The sequence below is a fragment of the Schistocerca serialis genome, chromosome 1, assembly GCF_023864345.2.
Source record: "Schistocerca serialis cubense isolate TAMUIC-IGC-003099 chromosome 1, iqSchSeri2.2, whole genome shotgun sequence".
Classification (NCBI taxonomy): Eukaryota; Metazoa; Arthropoda; class Insecta; order Orthoptera; family Acrididae; genus Schistocerca; species Schistocerca serialis.
This window is the reverse complement of record NC_064638.1, coordinates 433,653,352-433,674,807: the sequence shown is the minus strand read 5'-3', so window position 1 is coordinate 433,674,807 and position 21,456 is coordinate 433,653,352. Positions and strand designations below refer to the sequence as shown.

The following is a 21,456-nucleotide window of genomic DNA, read 5'->3' as shown; positions in this document are numbered from 1 at the left end:
CCAAATGTGTTTGCAAAAACATATTAATCAAACATTAAATTAATGTCTGTATGATAAAATTCTTTCTTCGTTATTCAAAACTTTAAATGTTGTACGACTCATCTAAATCACAATCATTTTGACAGCATGAATTAAAAGTGGAAGTATTAATCACATATGGAGGGCTTTGTTTTCCAGCAGGGTGGCTACTGAAATAGTATCAACTGAACCTACAGATACCAAATGTCAGCTTTGTCCTATAACACTGTGGTTTGTGTCGATTTCAGTTTTTAAAATGTGGGCAGCCCAAGGCCTAAGTTATGTTGTAAGGTGAGAGTTTGGTTCTGAGATGGTGAAGCCAACAAATGTGAATACTAAAACTCAGATGTGTTGACAGACTTATCTGTAGCACAGTCCAAAATCTAGGTTAGGTTCAAAGGTGAAGTTTGGTTGCGAGTTGGCAAAGTGCTATCCTTGACATACTGTGACATTTCAACAAATATCATATGTACTTTGACATTGCCACTAGGTTGGAAACCAAAGCGCTGTTCATAAGCAATACAAGTTGAGAAAGCCTACTACTAATCATCCTCATCCATCTAGACCAATAGTGTGAACAATGCATGGATTAAAAATACAAATTAAATTACCTAAAATGTAAATGTTATGATTTATTATGTTTAGAAACTGTAGGTTGCAAGCAAGAACAACACTCCAGCTCACTCATTCATTATTCGTTCATTCGAGCAGGTATATAACACAAAGCAAGTAAAGCAACCATTTTTCTTCATTTCACGCTGATGACAAGATTCTTTCAAGTTCCATATATTTCACAAGAAATGTTCTAATGCTCTTAAACGTCAGTTAACAGCAAGAAAATTTCTTGGTACCTCCAATCTGAAGTTGCAAGGAAACATAGAAACACTTGCAAGCAAAACTGGAATACATTATGGCTGCGACAAACATCAAAGATCCCTTCACCTCTTTATTTTGTGTATGAACTCAAGAGGAAAAAAAGGCCTTTTTTTTCCTCTGATGCAGTTGACTGTCCATTTTTATAAGCTATGATGACATGTCATCTATGAAGCAATATTTCAATGTTAATGTCAACATTTCGAATGCAACTTTGTAAGAGCAATATCATGCAGAGTAACCCTTACACACCGTAGCAGAATAAAAAATTAATCTGGATGCTGAAATTCAAGGTTTTTCGTTCTCCAGTATGTTTTGGAAGACAGGGGCAGTGTTTGTTTTGGACATCATCGTACAAAGTTTTAGCACGTCTTCTACATACCTATCTTGGTCTTTATTGTTCAAAAATAATGTTAAAAATCAGTATGGGAAATACTTGTGGTAAATAGTTGAGCACCTTCTCTCTTAGGGTCTCTTTCTGGAGAAGAACACAACTTATTGTAAAATTAAATAGAGATTGTATACAACTGTTACACTAACGGCCTTTCCAAATTCTACATCAGAGGATGTTCCAGAGAGATTAAACGTTTATTACAATATTTCCATTAACTGAATAACTGTACCTATTTTAACACTTTCGCCACTGTGTTTTGCAATAGTTAACTTCAATAAAACTCAAAATTTTCTGAAGAGACATTATCAACCAGGAACACAAATCAATTTTATATTACCTTCTGTCTCACTCTGCAGAATATTCACCATAAAGATCAAAATGAAAGAGGGACAGCTATGTAGTACCTTCTCCAGAGACAGGCCTTTAATAAAAACAGTACAATTTTTTTTTTTATGAACATGGTAATATATTCCCAGAAACAAATGTATTCACATTTCTCTTACACTGTTATTTGTACTGCTTGATACTTCATGGTGCAACCCAATGTAAAATAAACAGTACAATTTAACATAAACTGAAATGATGATCTGACCTTTGGAATATGCATATAACCTGTCATGTAACATAGCAAAAAACAAGAAAAAAAGTAACTTTTAACAAATTTTGCTCTATTCACAAGTTCTGATTAAAACTTTTTAACAAAGTTGTCGCTGAAAACTACACAATGACACCATACACTAGATACACAAAGTGTATTCTTCACTGTTTAAAACTGCAATACTGGCAGTGGCAATAATATACAAAACAGTTTCAAAATTTATGACATGTAATATGCATATTGAAAAAAATTTAAACAAAAATTCCAGAATGGTGCAAACTAGGATAACAGGAGTTTACAGTTACTGAATCTGTTAATATGTACACAATTTTCACCCAGACCCAAATATTTTATTATAACAATCAGTGAATCAAGTTAGCTGCTTGGATTCAAACAACAGCATTACATACTCATGTGACATGTTTAACTTAAAGCTAAGAATACAACACGCTGATCAGTTGTATGGCGTTAACACCAGCAGGACACAGTACAAAATTAAAACTCCAAATCTACACTAAATAAACAATTTGCAGGAAGTCTGATGTGTAAACAATAGTTGTTTCCAATTTACAAATCATCCCATCAACAGTTTTACACACAAATTATGAGCATCTTATGTGGAATGCAATGGCAGCACAGTCTATTCAATGTTACATAATTAAATAGTTCACAAACATATTTAAAAGTAGAAAATTTTTCACTTACAAACAGCATCCTGCCAGTGACATTTGAATCCAGAAAAGAAAAATCTTGGGGGCTCCATGAGAGCATACAAAATGCCGTTGTCATCTAGCAAATCTACAAAATCTTATCACTTTTTACATATCTCTTCAGTAAACATCTTTTATGATTTTTTTACTTTTTAAAACACAACACTATATGCCATGAATGTTGCTACTGAACAGAACATGTCTGCTTTAGTCCTGCAGTGGAGTCATGGCCAATGGTAAGGTGCCTGTCAGATGCAATATTGTTCTCCACTTTTAATAATACACACCATTAGTTTGTTGCAAAAACCAACTATAAACACGAGTTTGCACATACTACGAAATGATCTTGCATTTGTTACTGGAAAAGAAGCAAAACCATGTTCCCATCCCTCTCTTAAGGCAAGAGCTGGTTGAGTAGCATTATGCAGACCTCTGCTTATAAACAAGATACTCTTTTTTTTCTGTGCAGCAGCAGTTTACCAAGTTTATACAAATTCCACATCACTGCGTTGGGAACTGCTGCATTGTGTATGCCACCATGCCAGCTCCAGGCTGTTGCATAGCAGTTCCTTGAGGCATTTGTTGAGGAGGGACTGGTGGCTGAGCTGGAACTCCCTGCCAAGTAGCTGTCGGTAGTTGCACACCCATTCTGCCTGCTGTCATGTAGCCTTGGCTATAGCCAAACTGCCCACCACCATATGGATAACCCGGTTGCATTCCTTGAAGATACTGTCCCTGCATTTGTGCAGCTGCTTGGTAACTCTGTGGATACCAATAACCCATTTGCTGACCATAAGTATATGGATACTGTGCTCCACCTGCTGCTGGCTGGCCCATTCCAGCCTGAGCATGATTTGGATCACCACTTTCCTTTCCCCAGAAACACTTAACTGTCTGACCATTGATTTCTGTATTGTGAATGGCCTCAATGGCATGTGCTGCTGATTCTTTAGTTGAGAATCTGATGAAAGCATATCCCTTGTCCTTGAAAACTCTAATATCTTGTATCGTTCCAAATGGTGAGAAAGTTTTCTGCATGAGTTCTTCTGTTATACCACTACTGAAACCTCCACAGTAGACTGTACAATTAGTTGGACTTGACTGGTTGTACACTTCATCAAATGTGTGCAATTTATTATTCGCATGACGCGGCCTTTCGTTTCTAGGAGGTGGAGGTTTTCTTGTAGACCAATTTGTTCTAATGCTGCGGCTTCCTAACCACTGACCATTCATCGCCGCGATTGCATTTTCTGCTTCTGCTCTTTTCACAAATGAAACAAACGCATAACCTTTAGATTTTAAAGTTTGCGGATCTCTAACAATTCTGCAATTAGAGATTTCTCCAAATGGCGCGAAAGCTTCCCGAAGTGTGTGTGTTTCAATTTCAGGACTCAGATCCCCTACAAAAATGTGATGATGATTACTAGTGTCTTGTTTAGGTTGATTACCTGGAGATGTCGCCCAGTTTACCTTCATTTCCTTGTCCAGAAATAGCCTCTTGTTCATAGCAGCAAGGGCTGTAGCAGCCCCTTGATGATTCGTAAACTCCAGAAATGCGTAAGGGTCATTTCCGGGCTCACGAATGATTTTGCAGCCTTTGACGGGACCGATCTGAGAGAACAAGGCACATAGCAGGTCTTCTGACACGGAAGCGTCCAGATTACCGACGTACAAGGTCCGAGGATGACTTTCGTCACTCATCGGTCTTGACATATTATTCCTCGCACCAGGTAAGTAAATTACTATAAGTACTTCGTTGATTAGTAGCCCGCTGAATCCACATATGCTTGTACAAATGCTAGACGCATTACGATGCTCAAATGTTCGACCACGCTCAGAAGCGTTATTTCAAAGTGACATTTTTCTATCTTGATGTTGCACCATCCTACAAACGTTTCAAACAGTATTTGTTAACGAACAATCACAACAAAAGATATAACTAACAACAACCTAAAAAATACCTACAAAGGCTGTAATATCACACAACAATCCTTCCAACACTCCTCCCCACTACAGTGAGATAAAATGAAGGGCGGACTACTCATGACATATTCTATCTTTGGCAAGATTCAATGTTAGTATCAAAATATATCGACAAAAAATTCATATAAATTTGATATAAAATACTTGTTGATGACGAAAAATATCGTAATAGTTAAATAACTGGTTCAATACTTACATAAAGGTAACATATAATTGTAAGACACACAAACTCACATGGTTTGCACTAATACGTAAATGCAGATATTCCACTATCTTCGAAAGTCAAAGTATCAACAAGCACTGTGCAAGATAAAATCAACATAGCTCTGGCAATTTCAAAAGTGCGGGTTTAACTTGTAGATGATATATTTTATATCCCTTACGCGGAACGATTTTATTTTTCGCTTCGCTTTTCACTGATCCTGATGTGTACATAGAAAAAGTCTTGAAAATAAAATAGAACCAACGACACCTTTGCTTTGTTGAAAATGTAGATCAAGACTCAGCGTCATCAATGTGTGGTACGCGGCTTACGGGTTGTGCTATGTAGTATGGAATCTCCGGAAGAACGCCAAGAAAATGAAATACAAGCATTAAAGGTAAACATAACGCGGAATATGTTTGCTACTGAATGGAATATTGATTGGAAATACATTTTCGTGGAAAACATCATGGTTCAGAGTTTAATATTTTACCTCATACTGCTAAACAAGTAATTGATGTACTGATGATAAATTTAGGATAAAACTTGTGTATTCATAGGAGGTAAATGCACATATTTTTCCTAGGTAGCGACGTGTAAGAAAAATCTTGAGAGACTAATTGGAAGGTGTGACCAAGTTTGATATATATTTTATGAATTAAAAATAACTATCTTTTGTTGAGGAAGAATACTGGAAAGTTTGTTGTATTTAACAGTGTGCTGTTTGATGTTAGGCCAGGTAGGCTTAATCTTTTCGTACTTAGTCGTTCTCCAAAGTTGACAATCTTTTCTGGTAAATATGCAGACGACTGACATTTTTATGGGCTGAGCGTTTTTCTTAAATTTCGCAAAACCGTATAGCAACGAAACTTTTAATACAGGATTATGGGTTTTGTCCAAAAACTGATTACCATGTTGAAAGTTGAGTGAACAATCTCACCATCCAGTATTTCTCTTAGGCCCACACTTGACTTTTCAAATGCGGTGCTTAATGTTTGGCACCAAATACTTTTAACAATAAAAAATTAAATTAACACAGCCTTTCAACCCTTCCTATGCTGCACATGGAGATCGAGTGGCAGATTCTATGAATAACTTAATAACTTTCCGCATTACTGTCAGAGGTAAGAAAATACATTTGGTGTGAAGAGACTGAAATTAAAACCTCGCATTACTTTATTCAGTTACATCCTCAAGACCAAATGCATGAGAAAACAGAGCTCCCTAAGAAAACTTGCAAAATTGGTCTACTGTTCATTATCCGAAGTATAATACTATGTGTTATATATAACCTGTATCACTAAAACACTGCATTTGGTTCCAGATCTGCAAAATTTGTGGATCATTACTAGACATACTATGCCAAGAATCGCGATTTTAAGACAACACTTTTATTCGAGACATTTAGAGAATATTGTAAATTTGCTAAGTGTCAGTAATCAAGGATCCTGCTTTAGTTCTGTCAAAATAATTAATGAGCTGAGCTTAGTGCTTGCTACTATCTTAAACTGTGTGGCACTGAACCATATTGGTGTTGGTTGTGGACAATAGATTATGTACTGAACAATTCCAATACAACCAACAGAAAACTAACATTTTACTCAAATTGTTGTTAATGAAGAGGCATTGATACACTTTCACATGAATGAGGCACTTAGACTTATTGCCTGAAAAAAAATGTGAACACACATAAAAATGAGTTTGTTGTTTCCTGGTTTACAGATGAGACAGTAAATTTCATTTGAAAATAACAAAATTTTTTCAAGCATGGGAAGTGGTCTGAGAATGGGGCGGTAGTTAATACTGCATAAGTATATAAATAAATCATAATCCTGTTACGCATCCAGTGAAAGTTATTAGTGGATTCCGCAACATTTTTCATTGTTTATGTGGACTACATGTTCATAATAAGACACTAAATTCTGAACAGACTTGTATGTTATTGAGTATAAGTTTCTTACCCTCCAACATAACCTACATTACAAATCAGTCTGTCACAATGAAGGTTTTGATGTGTGTGTGTGCGTGTGGGGGGGGGGGGGGGGGGGAGAATTCAAATACCACATTCTAGTCTGATTCTGTTATCAAACTCTTTGTTTTCTGAAGGAAAGAAGATTAATTTTAAATGTCTGATGCCATAACCCCTGCACCCTGGCTATGGCAACTGTGAAATAAACCATTTTTTGTGGTTCACAGCACAGTAGGCTTCTGCTATCTGGTGAAGCAGAATAATAGACATATACTCTCTGACATTAAAATTATCTATGAGTAGTTGTTGTTGTTGTTGTGATCTTCAGTCCTGAGACTGGTTTGATGCAGCTCTCCATGCTACTCTATCCTGTGCAAGCTTTTTCATCTCCCAGTACCTACTGCAACCTACATCCCTCTGAATCTGCTTAGTGTATTCATCTCTTGGTCTCCCTCTACGATTTTTACCCTCCACGCTGCCCTCCAATACTAAATTGGTGATCCCTTGATGCCTCAGAACATGTCCTACCAACCGATCCCTTCTTCTGGTCAAGTTGTGCCACAAACTTCTCTTCTCCCCAATCCTATTCAATACTTCCTCATTAGTTATGTGATCTACCCATCTAATCTTCAGCATTCTTCTGTAGCACCACATTTCGAAAGCTTCTATTCTCTTCTTGTCCAAACTATTTATCGTCCATGTTTCACTTCCATACATGGCTACACTCCATACGAATACTTTCAGAAATGACTTCCTGACACTTAAATCAATACTGGATGTTAACAAATTTCTCTTCTTCAGAAACGCTTTCCTTGCCATTGCCAGCCTACATTTTATATCCTCTCTACTTCGACCATCATCAGTTATTTTGCTCCCCAAATAGCAAAACTCCTTTACTACTTTAAGTGCCTCATTTCCTAATCTAATTCCCTCAGCATCACCCGACTTAATTAGACTACATTCCATTATCCTTGTTTTGCTTTTGTTGATGTTCATCTTATATCCTCCTTTCAAGACACTGTCCATTCCATTCAACTGCTCTTCCAAGTCCTTTGCTGTCTCTGACAGAATTACAATGTCATCGGCGAACCTCAAAGTTTTTATTTCTTCTCCATGAATTTTAATACCTACTCCGAATTTTTCTTTTGTTTCCTTTACTGCTTGCTCAATATACAGATTGAACAACATCGGGGAGAGGCTACAACCCTGTCTTACTCCCTTCCCAACCACTGCTTCCCTTTCATGTCCCTCGACTCTTATAACTGCCATCTGGTTTCTGTACAAATTGTAAATAGCCTTTCGCTCCCTGTATTTTACCCCTGCCACCTTTAGAATTTGAAAGAGAGTATTCCAGTCAACATTGTCAAAAGCTTTCTCTAAGTCTACAAATGCTAGAAATGTAGGTTTGCCTTTCCTTAATCTTTCTTCTAAGATAAGTCGTAAGGTCAGTATTGCCTCACGTGTTCCAGTGTTTCTACGGAATCCAAACTGATCTTCCCCGAGGTTGGCTTCTACTAGTTTTTCCATTCGTCTGTAAAGAATTCGTGTTAGTATTTTGCAGCTGTGACTTATTAAGCTGATAGTTCGGTAATTTTCACATCTGTCAACACCTGCTTTCTTTGGGATTGGAATTATTATATTCTTCTTGAAGTCTGTGGGTATTTCGCCTGTTTCATACATCTTGCTCACCAGATGGTAGAGTTTTGTCAGGACTGGCTCTCCCACGGCCGTCAGTAGTTCCAATGGAATATTGTCTACTCCGGGGGCTTTGTTTCGACTCAGGTCTTTCAGTGCTCTGTCAAACTCTTCACGCAGTATCATATCTCCCATTTCATCTTCATCTACATCCTCTTCTATTTCCATAATATTGTCCTCAAGTACATCGCCCTTGTATAGACCCTCTATATACTCCTTCCACCTTTCTGCTTTCCCTTCTTTGCTTAGAACTGGGTTTCCATCTGAGCTCTTGATATTCATACAAGTCGTTCTCTTATCTCCAAAGGTCTCTTTAATTTTCCTGTAGGCGGTATCTATCTTACCCCTAGTGAGATAGGCCTCTACATCCTTACATTTGTCCTCTAGCCATCCCTGCTTAGCCATTTTGCACTTGCTGTCGATCTCATTTTTGAGATGTTTGTATTCCTTTTTGCCTGCTTCATTTACTGCATTTTTATATTTTCTCCTTTCATCAATTAAATTCAATATTTCTTCTGTTACCCAAGGATTTCTACTAGCCCTCGTCTTTTTACCTACTTGATCCTATGCTGCCTTCACTACTTCATCCCTCAAAGCTACCCATTCTTCTTCTACTGTATTTATTTCCCCCATTCCTGTCAATTGCTCCCTTATGCTCTCCCTGAATCTCTGTACAACCTCTGGTTCTTTTAGTTTATCCAGGTCCCATCTCCTTAAATTCCCACCTTTTTGCAGTTTCTTCAGTTTTAATCTACAGGTCATAACCAATAGATTGTGGTCAGAGTCCACATCTGCCCCTGGAAATGTCTTACAATTTAAAACCTGGTTCCTAAATCTCTGTCTTACCATTATATAATCTATCTGATACCTTTTAGTATCTCCAGGGTTCTTCCATGTATACAACCTTCTTTCATGATTCTTAAACCAAGTGTTAGTTATGATTATGTTGTGCTCTGTGCAAAATTCTACCAGGCGGCTTCCTCTTTCATTTCTGTCCCCCAATCCATATTCACCTACTATGTTCCCTTCTCTCCCTTTTCCTACACTCGAATTCCAGTCACCCATGACTATTAAATTTTCGTCTCCCTTCACTACTATGAGTAGTAGGATCATAAAAATAAAAAGACATTACTCGTTTACAAAATAGCATAAGAAATATGCAGGCATTGTGCCAGTGATGCACTCCATGTAAAGGCTTTAAAACCAAAGGTTTCAATAAATTATGACTCATTTTTTTTCTAAGAATACACTAGACGGTGTTTATGGAAATCTGACAGGACAAAAGAAACTGTCAAAGTAACAGCACCATTACAACAGTAAAGAACTGGCACAATTCAGTTAAAGATGCCATTAGTAAGGATAACATATACCACAAGAAATTAAAAGAGTCCAAAAGAAACACAATCAAAGAAGCTAAGATGAAAAATTATGATAGCTTCAGTGCAGGCTGTCACAAGTTAAGGAAAGAGCCATGGCATCTGGATATGAACACACAAAATGAGCATACTTCTTTACATTCTTGTAATCCTTACAATTTTAAAGATTACTTGTGCAGTATACAAAAAGCAGTAAGTGTTTGCAGGTGAAGTCCCTGTTTTCCTATTCGAAATATAAGAAACTGCATTCTGATGGTATTGTGAAAATTGCTGATCCCAACAAACCTTTAAAAATGCTCATAATAACGTCTTGGAATATAATTAACATGATTTGTTAAATAACTGAACCACAAGATACAAGGAATGGCATGTTTTATTTCTTTCAAATTAAACAGTAGGCAGCATTCCACATAACAATAAGTTTTCAATCTTTGTCAGCTGCAAAATTGTATACAGAGCAGTGAAAAGCAGTGAGGTTATGTGCAGGACTACATATATTCTCCAGTGGATTTTTTTTTTTACACCAAACCTAGTGAGCAGACACAGATGCTCTGGTCAACTGGTCCTACCAATATTGGGTGTCTGCTTTGCCCCAGGATGTAATGATGTTGTAGCATCAGATGTCATACATGCACAAACAGAGAACATAACAGTGGCAAAATTATTTTTGCATCTAGTATATTATTTTTTGTTAAAAATTTTGGTGATAGACTGATCTGTATTGTAACCTGAGGTGTAGTTTATGCTGAAAAGTGATAGTTTAGCTAATTGGTGAATCCAGGAAACGCTAATAGTGTGTCTCAGGTGTGACTGGCTGTTCTGTAGCATAGCCCAAGGCCTAGGTTATATTCTGAAAGTGAAAGTTTGTCATTGGGAAGTGGCTCTGAAAGCTGTAGTTCAACCAGTGCATCACTATCAGTAAAGCTTCTATGGAACGTGCCATTACCATTTAGAAATACTTACAAGAAACTTGGTTTTGGTTCACTCTCACAGCCCAGTCCTGCCAGTATCTCCATTCTATTTTCCAAGGTACATAAGTGCTCTTCCTTATGTCTTTCTCAACTAGCATTTCAGAATTCATTTACCCAATGAATCTGTCTTTTCATGCAGGAGTGTTAGTTTAGTATGATACGCAGGAGAGCTTACGATGAGCTTGGAAAGTGGAATAGAGGTATTGGCAGAATTGAGGCTGTAACGGTGAGATGATGAATGATGCCTGGATATTGTAGGTGGTAGAAGCCTTGTCTGCAAAAATGTGTGGGTATAAATTGAAGTCCTGACTTGGAATATACGTTTTAAACGGTAATGAAGTTTCACAGGAACGCACACAGCTATAGAGTATGATCACATCATTATAGGATTATAGTAAAAGAGAATACTTGTAATAAGTACCAATTAGCGTGCATTTAATTTTAAATTAAACTAAGCAATAATCACTAATACCAATTACAAGTTTGATGTGGTAGTTAATGAATGGGTGTTTCATGTCCCTTGTCAAAATCTTGAAGGTACTACGGACTCGGACAGCTTCAATTTTGTTGAAATTTATATAGATTGCACCTTAGAAGGGTCGACAGAAGCGTCCGATCCCACGCGTCGGCTTTGACCCGTGACGTAAGGGTGTTGTCGTGTGTGACGTCATGATGGCGCGGAGTTTGGTTTGAGTGTGGCTGTCTCCAGTTCTGTTTTATCTTATTTTATTTACTTTTCTGATCTGTTCGTTCTATCTCGTGAGATTTTTTTTTTATTTTATTTTTTTTTAATTTAAAAACACTTATTACTTATTTTAATTATCTGTTTCCTCCAATTTCTGTTTTAGTTTATTATATTTATCTTTCTGATCTGTTCGTTCTATCCCGTGAGATTTTTTTTTTTTTTAAAAGACAAAAAACACTAATCAGCTTCTGAAGCATCTTTATCTTCTCTGGGTTGCAGGGGTTACGACCCCTGGGGAGGTGGGTGGGTATTCATGCATGGCTGTCTTCACTTACACGTTTTAGCTACGCAGGGCGTCTAAATTTGTTTATATTTAGTTTACCCCCCACCCAAAACACCCCATTTCCTGCGCTTGTCCCGTTAGTGTCAATAGGCTTCTTGTGGAAAGTGTGTGTGTTTGTTTTTGTTTCTGCCATATTTGTGACGTCATGGGTCAAAGCAGACGGGCGGGATCGGACGCTTCCGTATTTCCCCTTAGAAATCCACACGAACTTGTGCAAAGTTTTATCTCCATCTGTAACTTGATATAGACACGAAAGCAGTTTTCGTGTGGTCCACTTTCTTATGAACTGGAAATGTGTAAAAAAATTCTCATGTTTGGCAGACTGTTGTACCTAATCTAATAGGGTTAGGACTCTGCATTTTGCCGTCCTGTCACAGTTGTTTGTACAGAATACAGAACTAACGTACATGAAGATTAAGAGATCAGTGTCCATGTCACATTCTAGACATAGTTGAAAAATTTTGTTCTGACATATATTCTACGTGGAATCTATCGGGGTAACTTTGTACCAATTTTTTCCATTTTATGAAAATACTGGACATAAAGTAAGTTACACATCACCATAGGCATTGCAACATTTTATATCTACAGTCACCGCATGTTTAGAAAAGTAAAAATTTACAGTAACTATGCCTCGTTAGAGTAAAATTTCTGTTTTACTACTAGTTTAAGTTAACTGTCCTTGAGGGTAACTTTAGACCAGTCGCAAAAAGCGTTGTGTAAATTTAAAACATGCCAGAAGGAAATCTGATTTTAATAAGAAGTAAAAACAAACTGTTGGTTCAGTATTGGGATCGACCGAAGCGTCCAATCCCACCCGTCTGCTTTGACCCGTGACGTAAGGCTGTGCGGAATTTAGTTTGAGAGTGGCGTGTTTGTAGGCGTCGTTTTGATGTGATCGATGGTGCCCTCTGTGTTAGGTGATGTTTTTGGTTTAGTTTGTGTGTGTGGTGTGTTTACAGGTGGCGTATTGTTGCGGTCGGTGATTCACTCTGGTGGTGTGTGTATGGGTAGCATGTTACATGGCGTATGGGGTTCATTTGCATGATAGCATTGCACATGTGTGGTATCGGGACTGTGCTTTCAGCGGAATATTCTTCAGTGAGTTAAGGATTTTAGTTTTGTTATTTCGATGTTATCGTAGTTTTTTTCTGTTCGTCGTGTGTGAATTTTGGTAAATCGCTTCTTTTTTTTTATATCTTTGGTAGGTATGGATATGACTGACAAGGTCAACAGTTTTCGATTGTCGGCGATAATGGGGGACAGTGTGTTGTCTCTAATAAAATTTCTTCAGCTATTCGGATTTTTTGATTAAGTCGTCAAGTGTTGAGTATATCGTGAAGAAATGAGGCTGGCTTAAAGTTCCAGCGTCTTGGACCAGGGATGGCTGTATGTGGAGATGTCGTAAGGATAACAGGTCAAGGGAAGTGTTTGATTCCAGTTTTGTTGGTTTGTTGTGTTTTTTGAGATAGTGATGATTGTGGATGTGGTTGTAGTTTTGGGTTTTATGATTTGGTATCGGTAGTTGCTCTTGACTTATATAGGTCAAGGGAAGTGTTCGATTCCAATGTGTGGTTGTGGCTGTGGGTTTTCCGGTATCGGGAGTTGCTGTTGAGCTATATAGGTCAAGGGAAGTGTTCAATTCCAATTTGTGGGATCGGGAGCTGCTGTTGAGCTCAAGGGGAGTGTCCGATTACAGAGGATATTGTGTTTAGTGGAATTTGGGGAGTTTTGTGTTGTCAGTTTTTTTCGTCGTTTTGTGTCATTTGAAATGGTGGTGTGTCTCTAAATTTGTTTATATTTATTTTGTCCCCACCCAAAAACTCCCAATTTCCCATGCTTGTCCTGTTAGTTTAATTAGGTTTTTTGTGGAATGTGTGTGTGTTGGTTTTTCTATGTATTTTTGTGTTTGTGGTCATATTTGTGACGTCTTGGGTCAAAGCAGACAGGTGGAATCGGACGTTTCTGTATTTCCCAGTATTGCAGGTTTACTTTGAAATGTCAAAGTATTTTTATGAACCTGGCATTGGTCTACTTAAAACACTGCCACCAGATGCTCAGTTCAATTATAGCATAATAACGAGCCTGAGAGTTTGTAAGAAGGTGGAAAGACAGCTGAAATGCCAACAGGAAACCACAGAGGTAATAAATTTGTTACTTTTAGTATAAAATAATACAAGTATGTGGAGCAGCCTCAATTTGAAACAAAAGTAGTAACTGGTACAAAGATACCCTGACTGGTTAAAAGTTACTCTAATAGACTGTATTTCAGCAGGAATAGGGAGTGAGTAAAAGCCACTCGAAACATACTCATTTTCAGTGACTGTCAGAAAATTAGTACATTGTGAAAAACACAGACTTTTCTGCCTGTACAAATAATGTGGAATAAGTCCTTGATCTTCAAAAAGTTCTATAATATTTTGCCTTGTGTTCTGGAAGGTTTTATCCTGGCTTGCTTTTTAGATTTGGAGTATTACTTTTTCCCTTTATAGCTTGCTTGCTGCTTTCATATTCTCTCTGAAATTTAAAATTCTTTTGAAGTCGTTTTAATGGAGCATCTTTGGGGATTTAAGGTCAAAATGAAATTTTTGTCTTGACAATTGGATATATTGTACTTTTTCTTCATCCCTTTATTTCTTTGATCACCTGCTTGTAATCTGAACAACTATGACATTCTTTTCTTGCTCTAGCTTACTCCGATTCACTAACTTCAACTCTGCCAACTGATGCAATTTTCTTAATTACTGCATCTTTAACTGCCACATCTTTCACTTAGCATAGCTATCTCGTGAATCAATTTGTATAATTTCAGTGGTGATGTTCCAACAGATGATGAGTTTGTACCTGTAAATTCAGAAATATGGACTTATTGTGGTTGGTATGGAATTAACATCTGTGGAGTCTTCTTCGTGGAAAAATCTTTTCTGTGTGATGGGCACAGTTTCGTGCCTGGTTTTATGTCAGACTTCCCTGTACATGTTAGCTGAGCTGCCTTTTACAAATCAATTGTCATCTTGGAAAATTAGGTTTTCTGCTGGTAATCCACATTGAACACGAAATTTTGATTGTGTAATTGGCAATTTTCATCAGGCACTCTGTGTGGCCTGAAAAGGCTAAAAGAGGTGAGGAACAAAAATACATGTTTTTAATAGATGTAAAATGCTCTATTCAGTGACATCACATAAGTAAAGCTGTTAGCAACCTGAAAATTAAGTTCATGTGCTTCCATCACCAGTGTCAATTTGAATGAAAACATTTTAGGTCATGTCAGTACAGTAATTTTTAGTGTTTGATAATGATGTGATGTAATACCCAAAATGTTTTTACTCACACCCAAAGGTTAATTTGAACATCACAGTGCTTCACTATCTTTTAAGACAGGCAAAATTTGTTACATTTGGTGTTTTTAATGTAGTTCATACATCATTAGCTTTCTGATAGGTACTGACAAATGATCGTGTTTCCTCACTACCTGATCCTTATTGAAATATTTGGGGGGGGGGGGGGGTGGTTCATGGGAAAAATTTTTCAGGAAGTTTGAAGAGAAATAGGTGGTGTTCGAAGAGAGATGGCTGTTGCTTCTTTATCTTCATTTGTGTTATTTCTGAAAACAAAAATTTGTCAAGATGGCATGTTTGAGGAACCCATCTATTTAAGGTCAGGAACAGTGTCTTGCATTTTTTCACACATCTCCAGTTCCAAATAAAGTAATCATTGTGAAAATGACTCTGGTACATACACAGAGTTACAGATAGTGCCGAAACTTTGCCAGTTCATGCAGGCCTCTTAGATACATGTCAACAAAATTGGAAATGATGAAGTTGTGACCAAAGGACACTTGATGTGGAATGAGCCAAATATATGACTTCAGAGTGCATGTTTAGGTCTACATTTTATGAAAGTGAACAAGTATTGCAAAATTGCTCATTGTGCAATACTGAGTTGCTTGTGATCTCCAGGGTACTAGCCAAGTTGTGATGATATCATCCCATAGAATTCCTCATCTGCTCTGAGTGCCTAACATGCCATCTAGGCTATCCAGCATATGTACACAACAGAGAAACAATTCCATAGCATCCAAGTCTCTCTCTCTCTCTCTCTCTCTCTCTCTCTCTCTCTCTCTCTCTCTCTCAAGAGCAAGGGAAAACGTAATTCTCCTTTGTACCAGGGCACGTTTGTGGATGCAACAAGACGAGTTAGCAAAGGATGCCTGTGACAGGGCCACTGTGTCACATTGTATTATCCCCTGCATGTCATCGCATTGTTGTGATGGAAGGTATTGTGGCTGGAAAGTGAATATTGTGTGATGTAGTTGCTAAAGCCTACAACCTGGTTATGACGTAGTCTTCCCAGCTGTAGAGATGCAACAAAGTGCTGGTAATTTGCTTCAGATTGTGTGCCAATCTGTGTTGTAGCATTCTTCTGTCAGCAAGAGGACTTAACCTGTGTGCAGTCCTTTTAGTCTACTATTATACATGGGGTCATTCCATGTCAGTTCAACCTGGGGCTCCAGCTCATAGTCTCAGATTTGACTGAAATTCAGTACACTAATTCTACCATGTGTGGAACACTCATGTACAAAGTATTAGTTTCCGCTGCCAATTAGTTCCAGAAGTATGACTTGTGAAAGAAGGTGGCGTGACCTGGAAATTGCAACCCGCATCTGGCAATCTATCTTCAGACCCAACTTCAGATCTTAATAACTTTGGAACTATTCCACACAGTCCAGTGAAATTTTTACAACCCAGTAACATCCATTTAGAGAACACACTCCATGAATCAAAGCACCAACAACATATTTCTGAGGGAAAATAAAAAATTCCAAAATGTAATTAAAAAATGTAATACGTTAAAAGGTACATATTGTAGGTGCCCTCTATGCCAAATATAATTTACTCAAAAAGGGTATAATTTTTTTTGTGTTAAGCTTAATGTGGCCTAAACACACACAGAACTCATCATGCCCATATCAGTCACAAAAACTGAGTTACATGCACACGAAAATACAAAAATTTGAAAAATTACCTGAAAAACATGGATTTTCTAAGTGTGGTAGCACAAAAGGGACTGTGCGGAATAGTTCCAAAGTTATTAAGACCTGAAGTTGGGTCTGAAGATAGATTGCCAGATGCGGGTTGCAATTTCCGGGTCACGTCACCTTTCACAAGCCATTATTCTGGAACTAATTTGCAAGGGAACTCAAAATTTTGTACATGAGTGTTCCACACTTGGTAGCATGGGTGTGCTAAATTTCAGCCAAATCTGAGACTATCAGCTGGAACATTTTCTCAAATTTGTTTCATTGACTTGGAATGACCCCATGACATTTTAGAAAAGTGCCCCTAGTATGACCATTAGAAGTCCATTAATGGTGTCAGGAGACATGTTGTTTATATTTGATGATGGGACATAGTGTCCAATAGTTCTAAATTTTTGTACTTATTCCCATCTCCTACTGTAAGTACTTGGGAGACAAATTAAATTGAAATATCTTACTAGCATTCTGTTCTTGGTATGGTGCACCTGGTTCTTGTCAACCAAAGTCATCTTTCACATTTCATAGTAGTTCTGTTATTTTCAGCGCACAACTGGGGGAGGATGGTCTGCTGCCATTTTCGGATATACTGATCAAAAGGAGAGCTGGGTTATTTGGTCCTAGTGTGTATGGCAAGCCAATGCTCGCTGATTTATTCCTGCAAGCAAGCAGCTGCCATCACCCTTCACAGAAGAGTGAAGTTCGAAAGACATTGGTCCACAGGCGCATGCCTTGTTACACTAAGATAGTCTGATGTCAGAAATAGAGCATCTATGCTCAACCTTCTGCCAAAATAAGTACATTATCAAGCCTTTCAACTAGCCTGCCTGCCATATAATATAGAAGAAGAGCAAGGTGAAGCAGAGACTGTGGCATACCTGCTCTATGGAAAATCTCTTTCTGCCAAGATCAACAGGATTCTCAAGATGCATAATATCAAGTGTGCTTCATGTCCACCTACCACATGGCTAAGACAGGCAACTAAAACAGCCATTGCCAAGGATTGTCTGGAAATTAATCATGGTCTATGAGAGAAAGAAGTATTGTGGTACAGACCACCATATACTGGGACAGTGTTACTAGAACGACAATAGAGAGAAAGGTGGCATAAAACCTCCTAAATCTCAAGACCGGGTACCAACTGCACTGGAGTTGCTTGAAATGGGACGGTCACTGCAGCAGAACTCAACAAAAAGAACAACTTAGAAGTCGGTGGAGCACTTGCCTGCAAAAAGCAAAGGCCCTGAGTTCAAGTCAGTTTTATTCTGCCAGTAAGTTTCAGGGACTAGGAACATGGCCCCCAGAAATGATCCCCAGACACTGCACCATCTGGAGCATACCAAGACAGAATGCCAGGTTGCTGTCAGGTGCACCATATTGAAAACAAAACGGCAGCTTGCAGCAAAGAAACCAGATATAAGATGGAATATATCAGGACATTTCTAGTGTGAACAGACTGCAGACAGTGTATCTACAACCAATCATTGAAGGTGGAGGTAGAGGGTATAAATATTGGATCTGTTCATTCAACTATCAGGCTCGATTACCAGCGAATAAAGATAAGTCACACTGTTGAAATATTGTGCATGGCTGATTGATATCTGGCAGCACCTCTGTTACCCTAAGAAGTCAACCAAAATCAAATTAAATTTTTGCTTCACACTATAAAGATTCTCGTGTACTTAACAGTGACTGTTATTAAGAAATACTACTATTTGTCAAAGTAGAATTTATTGTAGCATCAGCCACTTTTCCTTACTTATTTTGTTTTTTTCTTTGACTATCGAACATTCACACAGAGATACATACTGGATGATTATATGTGGGTTTCACTAAGCTATATAAGTGTGACAAATTCTGCGGAAATTCAGGAGTAAGTGAGAAACGTGTATTATTTTTTTGTTTTTTCAAAAAAAAAAAAAAAAAAAAAAAAATTCTGGCCCGAGATAAAGGCCTCCAAAGGTGACATTGCAAACACCATTTTGAAGATGCGAATTTCGTAAAAAAATTTAACATTCTTTGTCTCTGTAACACTTCTAGATATTTTGTTACAGTTTTTTATTTGAAAGATAATTCTTTGTGATTACAATGGTATACTCCGTTTGGACATACAAGGTGTGATTTGGAAGTTTCAAGACTGATTAATATCTGAGTAGGAGTGATTCACAAGGAGTTTGTTGCTCGTGGACAGAATGTCACAGGTGACTTTTATGCTGGAGTGCTCCGCCGCTTCAGGGATAGAGTTCACCGCGTCCGCCCAGCGATCAAGGGCGATTGGATTCTCCACCACGACAATGCACCCACTCACACATCGCATGCCGTTGCCGAAGTTTTGGTCAAGTTCAACGTGACAACACTGCCGCAGCCACCCTACAGCTCTGACTTCGCTCCAAGTGACTTTTTCCACTTCCCCCAAATCAAGACAGGCCTAAAAGGGAACCGATTCGACGCCATCCAGCAGGCTTCAATGAGGGCCCTTGACAGCATGACGCCCGAGGCCTTCCAGAAGGGCTACGAACAGTGGAAGACGCGCTGTCAGTGCTGTGTTGATATTGAAGGATCATATGTTGAAGAATTTTAGTCCCCTGTACTTAAATGTCCAATAAATTTCTAGTTCTGAGTTAAGTCTTGAAACTTTTGAATCATATCCTGCATCTGTCAAAGATCTTTTACTGTTGCCTTTTGAATTTTTTTAATAATTCACTGATTTTTTTTTTAATTTTTATTTTTATTTATTTATATATTTATTTATTTATTTATTTATTTTTTCGAAAATGCCAACCCAGAAAAGTTGATTTTTTCCCCCCTCGTGATTAATACATTGTAGTACTGTATTCTCTGTAAAGGAGAGCTTCCACTTTTAAGTTAGAGAGGTTTCATTATTTAAAAAATCATGTTTTTTAACTTTCAAGGGTAATGTATGTCTTCGCTGAAGTTGTTTCTTATTAATTTCTTTGTTACAATGTTTATTTCTATTGTCTGTGTTGCAGTTATTTCTTATCACTTTCTTTGTTGCAGTTATTTCTTTACACTTTCGTTGTTGCAGATATTTCTTACACTTCGTTGTAGTTTCTTTGTCGTGTTTGTTCATTGCAGGTTTATGTATTGAATTTGTTCAGTGCTAATCTGTTTACTGAAGCGGCTTCTAAGAACTCTTAAGACCATCCAATTAGTTTTGTGTTTTCGTGAGGAATTTGCCAGTTGACACTGTTGCAGTGTGTTTTGTGAAAAGGACTGTTTAAAATGTGTTCTGACTGGGGCCACAGGAGAGTGAAGTGTGCTGACTATTTGCGTATCCATAAAAGAGTGATATATAATACAAACAAAAAACATACTTTGTTCAGATTGGGAATAAGTGTTAGCATTTGAAGACTTTGTTTCAAAGTGAAGATGTTTCCAGTGATGACTTTTTGTGTTCTAAATGTTTTGACAGGGTAACAACAGTGACAGTATCTGAACAAGGTGAAGCCTCCCATGGTGCAGATTTTGCATCAATAGAGGAAGAATTAAATACCCTGAATCAGTCAGCTACAGAGGTAGGTGTTAGTCCTGTTAAGAAACTCTGCTCAGTGAAGTTGAATTATAAGCTCTATGCATCAAGAAAGCCCAGAGAAATTACTAAAGCTATGGATGAATACACTACAGCAAAACCGACCACACTCTTCAAAGTAGAAATTCCATCTTCAGAAGAAAATGAACCAAAACACTCTTGCACCTCTTTCTAGGAATTTTTCACAAATATCAATTCAGCTCTTGAATATTGTGCATCCTACAATGAAAAGGTGCAAGTTTTAACTATTAGTCCAGAGACATTTTCAAAGAAAACAATTTTGAACCACATTCCATCAGTATCAAAGTACATTGTAGACAAAACAAGAAATGTGGGATCTACAGTATAAAAGAAGTCTTTGGAGACCAGATCCCTCTTACGGTCATCCTGTAGAAGCAGCTCAAGTTAAAATAGTGCAGTCGTTTTATCTGGAAAATAAATGGGACTGCTCTCACCAGAGTGCCAACAAAAAAGACACAGTAACTGTAACAGTTGAAGGTCAAAAAGTTGTGAAAGTGAGGAGGTGCAAAACTCGCAGTATTAAAGAAACTTTTGCAGTTTACAGGAGCAACTAAACTACTTCATATATTTGAAGATCAAAATTTTATACACTACAACCTAAGTGGGTAGTTCCACATCCACCTAGAGCTGTCTGGTTTTGTGTGTACTGCGCAGATTTTGAATTTTGTGTGGTAACTTTGAAGAACTCACTGGAACACATGACATATGACACCCTGGTTGGCGTATGAAGTCATTGGTAGCCTGTGACATAAAGCGAGAGACTTGTTTACTTCAATAATGTGGTGACTGCCCTGGAAAGGGAGGACTGTACTTACAGACACTTGGCCTGGAAGACTTAGCAGATAACTGTGCAGAAATTACATATGCAACATAGGAGGAAAATAAATGAATTAAGAAAATGTTGCCTTTGACAGTTTTTATTGATGAACTTGGTAAATGTGTTGTGTCGGTATCTGGGCCGACACCGTGAAGTTGAGATGGCTGAAAAGGCAAGCTAGACTAACGCAGACGGGCGTGAAGTACTGGAACAGGA

The 21,456-nt window shown here is 37.8% G+C and overlaps 2 protein-coding genes across 3 annotated transcripts in view; one reads left to right on the top strand and one right to left on the bottom strand.

The window, feature by feature from the left end:
* Positions 1 to 1,460: 1,460 nt before the first annotated feature.
* LOC126472639 (nucleolysin TIAR) lies at positions 1,461 to 4,846 on the bottom strand. 2 transcript variants are annotated; one of them, XM_050099948.1, is made up of 2 exons: positions 4,773 to 4,846; positions 1,461 to 4,478 (listed from the first exon to the last, which is right to left on the bottom strand). In XM_050099948.1, exon 2 carries the CDS (start codon positions 4,304 to 4,306, stop codon positions 3,095 to 3,097), a length of 1,212 nt encoding a protein of 403 aa, XP_049955905.1. In that variant the 5' UTR covers positions 4,307 to 4,478; positions 4,773 to 4,846; the 3' UTR covers positions 1,461 to 3,094. The 2 variants fall into 2 exon arrangements, with proteins under 2 accessions (XP_049955905.1, XP_049955904.1); XM_050099947.1 differs by lacking the exon at positions 4,773 to 4,846 and adding an exon at positions 4,559 to 4,648.
* Positions 4,847 to 4,895: 49 nt separating this feature from the next.
* The window catches only part of LOC126472623 (eIF-2-alpha kinase GCN2), a 304,310-nt gene continuing 287,749 nt past the window's right edge, over positions 4,896 to 21,456 (top strand). Inside the window, exon 1 of the mRNA XM_050099946.1 lies at positions 4,896 to 5,175. Within this exon, the coding sequence (XP_049955903.1) occupies positions 5,128 to 5,175 (48 nt within the window). The 5' untranslated portion in view covers positions 4,896 to 5,127. The remainder of the gene's footprint in view (positions 5,176 to 21,456) is intronic.

Bases quoted from the DNA above. Each gene is read 5' to 3' on its own strand.
- LOC126472639 (XM_050099948.1), bottom strand. From the start codon at position 4,306: ATGTCAAGACCGATGAGTGACGAAAGTCATCCTCGGACCTTGTACGTC.